At 49.3% G+C, this 9,073-nt stretch overlaps 1 protein-coding gene across 1 annotated transcript in view; it reads left to right on the top strand.

Annotated features, from left to right (window-relative positions):
• SRRM4 (serine/arginine repetitive matrix 4) overlaps positions 1-9,073 on the top strand; it is a 40,187-nt gene that overhangs the window by 19,583 nt on the left and 11,531 nt on the right. Inside the window, exons 4-8 of the mRNA XM_026075210.1 lie at positions 179-250; positions 1,719-1,745; positions 3,250-3,300; positions 6,489-6,581; positions 7,062-7,224. Coding sequence (XP_025930995.1) covers positions 179-250; positions 1,719-1,745; positions 3,250-3,300; positions 6,489-6,581; positions 7,062-7,224 — 406 coding nt within the window. The remainder of the gene's footprint in view (positions 1-178; positions 251-1,718; positions 1,746-3,249; positions 3,301-6,488; positions 6,582-7,061; positions 7,225-9,073) is intronic.

Below are 9,073 nucleotides of genomic sequence, written 5' to 3'. Positions count from 1 at the left end.
GCGCTTCCCTCTCCACCACGCAGGGCCGGCGGCCGCCCCGGGATGCTGCCAGACTCCCCGGGATGCGGCCGGGCACRGGCTGGGGACTGGGGGCTGGGGGCCAGGGGCCGGCGCCGGGGGGCACGAGGGGCCGCGCCATGCCCCCCGGGTGCTGCCTCACACCGCTGCCTCCCCCCAGGTCTCCCTCCTACAGCCCCTCGCCCGTGAAGAAGAAGAAGAAGAAGAGCTCGAAGAAACGAAAAAGAAACAGGTATTTCCATCTTAAAAACGTTTTTTCTCTCTTTTTTCCTCCCTCCTGCCAGAGCCCCGGGCGCTGTCGTCTGAGGCCGGGCCTCGGCATCAGCGCTCGCCGCCACCAGCAGCAGTTGCGGCTGGTCTTGYAGAGCTGCACCCGCCGGGGCGCCACCGCTATCGGCAAAATGGGGCAAAAAATCCCCAGATTCATAGCTCGGACGTCCCCCAGATGCCGAGAGTGAGCAGGGTTGGCCGTCCCCACTCGGGCCCGTCCCCGGCCGCGCTGCGGAGGGCGAGGGCTCACCCTTGCTGCCTCCCCGCACCCTTTCTCTCAAGTCTGGCTTTAAATTCAAGAGTGCGATTAAATGTTTAAAATCGCAAATATTTCATTGCTTTCTCTCCGCTGTTCAGCCAATATTTGCAGAGCGCAGTGGATGCCACCTCCCTGGGAAAGTTCATATATTAATAATTCATTGAACCAAAAAAGGAGCTATAAAAAATGTGAAAAGCTGAGTTTGATCCTTATGGAAAAGGGAGAAAGAGAGGGAGGAGGAAAGACAAGAGTATAGGAACTCTTTCAAAATGTTTYCTTTCTGAGGGGTGAGTTTTAGGCTCTTATGGATGGACGCCACCTCCTGAAAGCAGCCCTGGGTCAGGCTCTCCTTGGCATCGCACCTGTAATGCCCGTTTGTAGCCCTGCAAACCAAGGGTGAGCTACAGCTGGTCCCGAAAGGCGGCAGCGTGTTAAACCRTTGGGCATTAGTGACCAGCAGGGGTCATTTCCAGGCACTTGGTATCAGACCCAGCTACATATCCCAATTAATTGACTTTGCAACAGGCAGTCTCTTGGCCCTCCCAGGAAGGACTGGTGGCCATGGCTTCTGCGGGATGTTGTCCCATGTGCTCAGGTGGGACAGCAGGCAGTGCAGGGTATGGGGGCCAGGCCTCAGCATGGTAGGGTGTCGTCCATGCACCCAGGGTTTCCTCTGAGGACACCAGCACGGTGGCCCCTGAGTCACCTCAGGGATGCTCCAGAAGGCAAGACAGAGATAGGATGCTGTTTTGTCCCTGACGCTGCTCCAGAGTTATGCAGAAAAGATTTGTTCCTCAGCTGCAGCTTGGTCCTTCACAGAGAAGGCCAGTGACTGGACTCACCTCTGGCCCCCAAATTAAATGCAGTGCAAAACTATGGAGGCAGTAGTAGAAAAAAAGGGACCCACCAGGGAATGTTTTTGCTCAACACATTATTCGGTGGGTCAGATTCTGTTATCTGCTGAGTGTGCCAGCAATTTCCACCACACCAGCATTTCTCAGCTACCCCTTTGCTAGCTGTCTAAAGGAGGCCAGGACCACTCTGTCCAGCTGGTACCTGGAGTCCTCTCACAGAGCTCTGTGTAGCTCTGGTCCTAACCACATTGTCTCTGATCCAGCTTTCTACCTTAGTGAGACCCTGTATTCAATGTATGTATTTGGTTTTTTTGCAGGTTATCCTCAAAGAAGAGAAGACACAGGTAAAACTTGAGCAAGTATGGGTGGACTCTTAAAAAATGAGAGTTTTAATGGTCTTTTCAGGAACTTAGGAGGCTGAGATCCACTGGGTGGAGGTGTAAAACACATTTTCTTCTGTGTCTTCTTGTGGGATCCCCTTGACTTTCCCCATCCTATGCATATTTGGGGCTTGCCCTCCCTCCCCCCCCATTCAGCCGTATGTGTTCCTCAGACCCCACAGGACTCAAGTCTTCAGCCTGATCTGTGTGATCAAGCACGCAACTGGAAAGAACCTCTTGGTTTAAGCCTCGCCCCTGGCAACCTCGTCCAAATCAATTATAGAGCTAATGCCATCCTTAAGATAGCTTCCCCGCTTTGCTCCTGTTGTGTAAGGCTGATCCCAACCCTGCCCCTCTGGAAGGGAGGAGAGAAAGGATAGCTTGCACAGACCGTATACTGAATGGCAAAGGCAGATTTCTGCTCACATAGGCTCTCCATTGCCAGGGTCCCATCTCCTACACCCTCAAGTTCCCCCAGGCCCAGCCATATGGTGCTTCTGGTACTCATGGCCAGATCAGGAGCAGGCAGGGCTGAATGGGACAAGTGGGACCTCTGATCAGTGGGGTAGCTCACTGAGAGCTGGACAGGAATGGGTTACACCACGCTCTGATGGCCTGATGCACCTTCACCCAGGGCAGCTGGAGGAGACTCTCTCAGCAGCTGCAGGAGACATCCTTCATGCTATTGGGGTCCAGCACTCCAAAGTGAGAGTCTCTGCTCTCCCACCTCCCCCTCACTTTACAATGAGACAGACTTTCCTCTTGCACCTTCAAGGTCTGGCTCTGAAAGCTGGAGTCTTGGAGCATGTTCACATGCACCCCAGCCTAGTTATGAGCATGCCGACCCAGGATATCAGTTCTCATCTCAGCATGGTCCCCTACCTGGCTTGTCATGGTAGGTTCCTATATAAGGGATCCTCAAGTTGTTTCCTAGATAGTGGGTTTTTTTGTTCTTGATGGGCTATTTAAAAGTAGAAGGGGTTACATAGTTCCCGACAGCTAGGCTCAGCCAGACAGGAAACCTCATTCCAGCAGAAGCCCTGTCCCAGATGCTTGGATTGCATCTTGAATCTTCATTTTTCTTATGATTTCATTTGCAAACAATATGCAGCTCCCAGCAGCACCCATCTTTGAAACCTTCAGGCCAGAGTCATCTCAGTGCCTTTCCTGATGTGCACTGGAAGAACTCTGCTGACTCCAGTGTGTACAGCATCCAGAAGTATTCATCTTCTCCATAAGGAACTGCAAACCCAACAGGATGGCTCATCCCTGTGGAGATCCCTTTTTGTCCAAGCTCATGAGCCAGATTTGTCAGCAGGGACTCAGACCCCCTGTGCCAAGACAGAATATTCATCCCTTTTGCTTCTGTTGTACACTTCTGGGTGATTTAACTGTAACATTAACATGTGTTTGTGTGACTTTTTATCAGAACAGAAATCTCCCAATTAATTAGCCATTTCTTATTTAGTTCTTCAAGCCCTAAAAGTAAGAGAAAGGAAGAAAGAAAACACAAAAAACAGTAAGTAGCAATGCATGGTCCTCCCTGCCCTGCCTGCGCAGGACTGCGGGGCTAGGAAACACTTGGTGTGGCGGGCCCTTAGGAGCTAATGCTGGCTGCAAAGCCYCAGACAACTCTCAGAATTGTTTTGCAGATAAAACCAGTGGTTCTGGTTTTGCTGGAATGGGAAAAGGCTTGTAGAGGCTGGAGTGTTTCATCTCCCTGTCTTCTGTGCTACTTGCTTTGGCACTTTCTTTGTATCAGACAAGGGATGTACAGTGTCTGGTTCATCCACCCCTGAGCAGAGACACCAGCCTCTTCAGCTCAGGGCAGCATGAGAGAATGAACTCATATCTGCCTCCGTGCTTTACCTGGGACTCCCACGGAGCACAGTGTCCTGCAGCCTCCACTGCCCAAAGGGCAGGCTGGTGCACGCTTTCTGAGGAGCTTTATCTCTGCCTTATTTGCTGCTGAACAGCCCTCAGAGGTTACAGTAGGATATACAATGCAACCAAATATCTGAATAGGGGCAGAAGRCAACTGGGATGGGAGGCTAGGAAGAGAAGTGAGTGTTTGGAGCCAATGGAGGGTGTAAGATTCTGGGGGCTGAGGCTTGCATCTGCCCTGGAGAGTTAGTGGAGCACAACCCTTGCCCCATGGGGCAGATAATCCAATGGGTGCTGTATGAAATGTGGTGATACCTTCCTCAGGGCCAGGAGGAAGGCCTGTGGTAAGGACTTGCCACTGGAGAAGGAGATCACACCAGGTGAGGARGACACAGGCACCTTCTCCAGCTCCAGAGAAGGGCTTTGGAAGCGACTTCCCTCACAGTCCCAGCTCTGCTCTATTCGTTCACTTCCTTCTCAGCCTTCTCCTGGGTGTTGCAACCTGGTGGCTTCTCACCTGCTTTCTAAGCAATAAAACAACTCTGGGGCTGAACTGTAGTCACCAAAACCCTGGCTGGTTCTGTTGGCACTTGAGATAATCTGTTGGAGAGAGAAGCCTGCTTAGCAGATGGGACTCTGCTGGTTTGATTGGCAGTTTGAACTTCTAGCTCTTATTCTTAGGCAGAAAGGGGGTAGAGGGATGATAACCCCTGGCACTGCCAGTGTCACCCCAGAACTTGTGGGACTGAAGGGTTTGGGAATCCTTTAGGTGCAGAGGATACTGAGTTCCCTGTGCCTGTGTGGACCAACTCCCTATTGCATGAGAAAGCCTATCCCCTTCTTTCTGTGATTTCTGCATGTTCAGTAGTGCAGTCACTGTTTTTGCTCAAACTGGGCTGCTGGACACCAGAAATTTCACAGATCATTGGTAAAACTGAGGCTTCCTAGGTTATCAGTATAAGCAGACATCTCCCAAACACAACGTAATGTTGGCAGGTATGCAGTAGCCTAAAAGCATATAATTAAAGCAAAGATTGGATGCCTTGCTCAAATGCACTGACCTAGGGGAATGAGAGCTGCTAGAATTGCTCTTTGGGGATAAACCAGCCAGGGTGTTTTAGCCCTTATCTTTCATCTCACAGATCAGAACTGAGCCACTCCTGGTTGCTGCAAACATCCTCATTACTCCTGGGTGTGGATCAGAGAGATCCCATGAGCCAGCTCAGAGCAGGCCTTGTGTATAATCACTTTGCTTTGGCTTATCTTTGTGTTGAGAAACTGGTTACCTAAATCACACAGGACCAGTTCTTCCTCCTGCAGAAGGGCAAAAGTCTTAACTGGGGGCACTGATGCAGAGGGTGAAGAGCAAAGATGGGGGTTTTCACACAAATCCACCGTACGAAGGATAGATGTTCAGTGTTGCCGATTCCAGCTGTTCAGATATAAGGAGGGTGGATCCCAAAATGTGAAGGGTTTTTTTTTTTGTTTTAATACAATTGTAGAGTATAAAAAACATCAGAAAAAACAGGCAAGTGAAGTTCAAGCAATTGCCTTGGTGGTTGCCCTTTTCCCTTAAAGGAGATGTTGTTCTCAAGCAATTGGTTTGCTGACTTTTTATAGTGGTGAATTGCCAAACGCTGTCCAAACAGGTATATTAGTGTTGTCAATGACTTGTATAATGTGGCTATGAAATCAGACTGTTCTCACCAGCTAACCCTTCATTAGATTTGGCTGCTGGCACAGCAGTGCCAGGTTGAGCAGATGGTTACAGTACCAGCTCTAAAATACCTGCTGTGATAGGCACGAGGCACGGCAAGAGGGAACGGGCGCTGAAGGTGCCAGCTTGCCACCCATGTTGTCCTGCTGTCCATGTGCAGGACTTCAACTGTTGGCACCGGCAACAACAGCTCCTCAGCGATAGAGCCGGATAATCCACCAATTACAGCCAGAATGGAGCAAAGGAAGTGCAGCAGGGTACTGAACCAGGGTCTATGTGCACAGGTCCCAGTTTGCTTATAGCTGTCCTGTGGCCTTGTAAGAAAAGGGAGCGCTAGTAACTGGACACCTACGAGGAGCCAGATAAAATGGCTCTGTCCCCTCAAGCAGGGACTGCACATAGGGCAGACTGAGGTTAGGGAAGCTGCAACACGTGTTCATGTTCATGCAGCAACCAGAGAAGGAGCTGCCTATAGCACTGGCTACAGCCTCTCCCCAAGAGAGGGTGGGGAAGGCTGGCTGTTACCAAGTGCACTGTGTGCATCTGAGCCTGTCTTTTGCACCYGCTCTTTAGCAAGGTACCTGCACTACAGAGAGGGGCACAGAACGAAATACAGGGGGTTGAGTTTTATGATGGGTTGCCCAGAGGGACAGATCTCCCCCAACAAGGCTCAGTAGTGTGAAGGTACCAGGCTCTTCCCTGGCTGTGTTAGGGTAGCCTGCAGGATGAAGGGCGAGCAGGTATGAGGCACATAGCCTCTTCATGGTCTTGAAGGCAGAAAGGATTGGTGCTCTCTGCTCCTCTCCTGCATGCAAGCCTGTAGATCTCCACCTGGCAAGCTCTACTGCCACCCTAATAGCTTGTGGTTTAAAGATTAGCATTGATCTCAGTAAGGTGACTTGCCTTTTAAGTTTAGATATGGAGGGWTGGAGAATGTCTCATGCCCCCTTGGTGTCCTGTGCAATGTTTCATGCACCAATCTCCTTAGTTTAAAATACAGATCTCATTTCTGGTTTGGATGTTGTTGACTTAGGCCTCCAACTGTGGGCTCTTGCATCCCTCCAGTCTGCCAGCCTAATGGTCGTTTTTCTTTCTACTTCTTAAAGCTCTCGTGGGCGGCCCCGGAAATCTCATCGCCATCGCCACCACCACTCTCGCTCAGAGAGCTCCAATTCCCGCTCCCCTAACTGCCGAAGCAGGTAATGTCACTGCTCGCTGAACTGGGTGTTCATCTGCAGTACTCCCTGGCTGGGCTCAGAGGTGTGACTGCAAAAGCCAGTGTGACCCACAAACACTCTGTGCAGCCACATCTCTTTCTGTTAGTAGCTATGTCACACACTGGAGGGTTGAGCACCTTTTGGTCTTGGCCGTAGAAAAGGGGGTTGGCTCAAGGAGCAGTGGCTGTAGCTGCTCAATCCAGTAGTCACAAGTTYTAATCCCCAAGGCTGATGATCAGTCCATGACAGCTGATTTCAACCCAGTCTCCCTTCCCCAGCATATGGGGGGGACAAAACATCCCTTTTCTCACCCTCATGGCTCTCTGTGGTAGTCATGTGGAGGACTTTCTCCTGCATGCAGTGGCCTAGCACAAAGCTCTGAAGGATTTGTATGGAGCTGCTAATGGGCACCACTGCAATACCAAGGAATAACAGTTTGGTTCTCCATATCTTCTCCTGGAGGCACAGAGCCAGGTCTCGGGAGGAAGGGCGTAAAACACGGCGAAGACGCTCCCGGCATCATTCAAAGAGCACTGCAAAGCGAAGCTCCTCTGCAGAGGTTCAGGCCAGCCAAAAAGCCAGCCAAACCCTCCCACTCTACAGCTTCCTGTCTCCTAAGGAAGTAGTAAGTATTACACRCTCTGCTTCCTTGCTCAGACTAGCCACAGGAACCTGGGTGAGAGAGCTGATATAAAATTTTTATAATTCAATTATAGTGATGTTAGACAAAGTTGGTTCAAAACTATATTACTTATTAATGGTGCTGTTCTCCAATGTATTTAAAGTCATTCCTTCCTTCAGTACTTCCACACCAAGGGTGGGGCTGGAGAGGGGAAAAATTTGCAAAGACTCTAGCCTATGAATAATGAATTGAGGACATTTAACAAAAAAAAAGTGGCCTCCAGCAATGATATTTTACAGGGAAGTGTTTGTTATGCAGCCTTTGCTCAGCTGGATGTGAACTTAATTCACTGGTCTTCATGTCCAACAGTTTAGCCCTTCAGGGGAAGAAAGGGAATCAAACATATATAAAAGAAACATTTACATTTAATGAGTTGCTGATTATTGGCAGGGGATGTTTTCTGAYTGTCAGGATCCTTCTAAGATCACTCTTTCTCTGGACTGACAAGGCCAAGGGCCAAATTCTGAGCTGATGAGCAGCTCTCATTGATGCTAATGGGAACTGCGTGTGCAGCTGAGGGTAAAATCAGGCTCAGCGCTTTAGGATGTTTTTCCATGTATGTGGAGAGGGATGATATACGTACCTTAGAACTGAGGAAGCAAGAGATGGAGAGAAATATTAWATACAGATTGATATGAAGTCTTGCTTTTGCATGCCACATTTCCCCCTTGTTCCCAGTGGCTGCAGAGCAGAGCTGCGATGCTCTTGGATCACAGCATTAGCCTCTGAGAGGCGTTCTGGAGGGACGGGTTGCTACATAAGACTCAGGGTAGTGCAGAATCTGGTACACACACGCGTGGGTGTGTAACATTAGGGGTGTCTTGGGTACAAAGCCGTCCAAGCCCCAAAGTGGTAGATAATGGGGATGTGATTTTTCTCCTCTATGGCTCGGTCGCCAGTTGGAAATAGCTCAGCCGTACTCAGTAGTTACATCAGCGACAGTGAGACAGTGCCAGCAAGAGGAGAGACTTTATGYACTCACCTGCCGTGAGTGCATAAATACACAAAGAGATTACACATACATATACGCAGAGATTATAAAATATATTATAAAATACACAGAGATTATACATAGATATAGATGGGCACAAGCTCTCTCTGACAATTGTAGATATGCACACTTGCTCTCGTTTTATGCATCTACTGAACATGTAGCACACATGCAAGTTATGGTTTATAAAACCGTATAAGATAGACCGTGAATGGCAGAACCTGCACCCTGGGCAYGTGTCTGTGTGTGCATGTGCACACACCAAAGCAAGAATAACAAGCTATAAAGCTTTTATTGGCATGAGCCTGGGGTGTTGCCGTCTGCCAACTTGGGAAGGTAGGAATGAGTTAACGGCTCCTCCCAAAAAACAACTGGCCAAAGACTGCATCCTTTCACCAAGGATTTTTGTTTCGTTTTGTTTTTTTGTTTTGGGTTTTTCTTTTTTTTGCACAAGCCACATATTTTACGTAAATGTTTTTGAGTCTAAGCCTGGTTTTTAATTGGTACTAGGTTTCCTCTCTCTGAAGCCAGGCTCCGAGTCCTGTGAAGCCGACTGCCAGCTGTTCTGTTCCCAGAGCAAGAGTAAACTCCAATTGAAAACTGTAAAATCCTTTAAAATGAGCTAAACTCAAGCATGCTGCACTCCCCTTTGCACTTGCCTCACTCAGGGTAAATGAGCACACAAGCTGCAGGGCAGGGAAAATCAGAGTGTTTATAGTTGCAGATGCAGGCGATGGATGCAAAGTAAAGTCATCGGGACACTGCTGTACTCTTTTGATCTAGGGTTAAAAACACAAACAA

This window comes from Apteryx rowi, unplaced genomic scaffold (assembly GCF_003343035.1).
Source record: "Apteryx rowi isolate R43461 unplaced genomic scaffold, aptRow1 scaffold_40, whole genome shotgun sequence".
NCBI classification, from domain to species: domain Eukaryota; kingdom Metazoa; phylum Chordata; class Aves; order Apterygiformes; family Apterygidae; genus Apteryx; species Apteryx rowi.
Note: the sequence above shows the minus strand (reverse complement) of the source record. Positions and strands in the feature narration are given on the sequence as shown.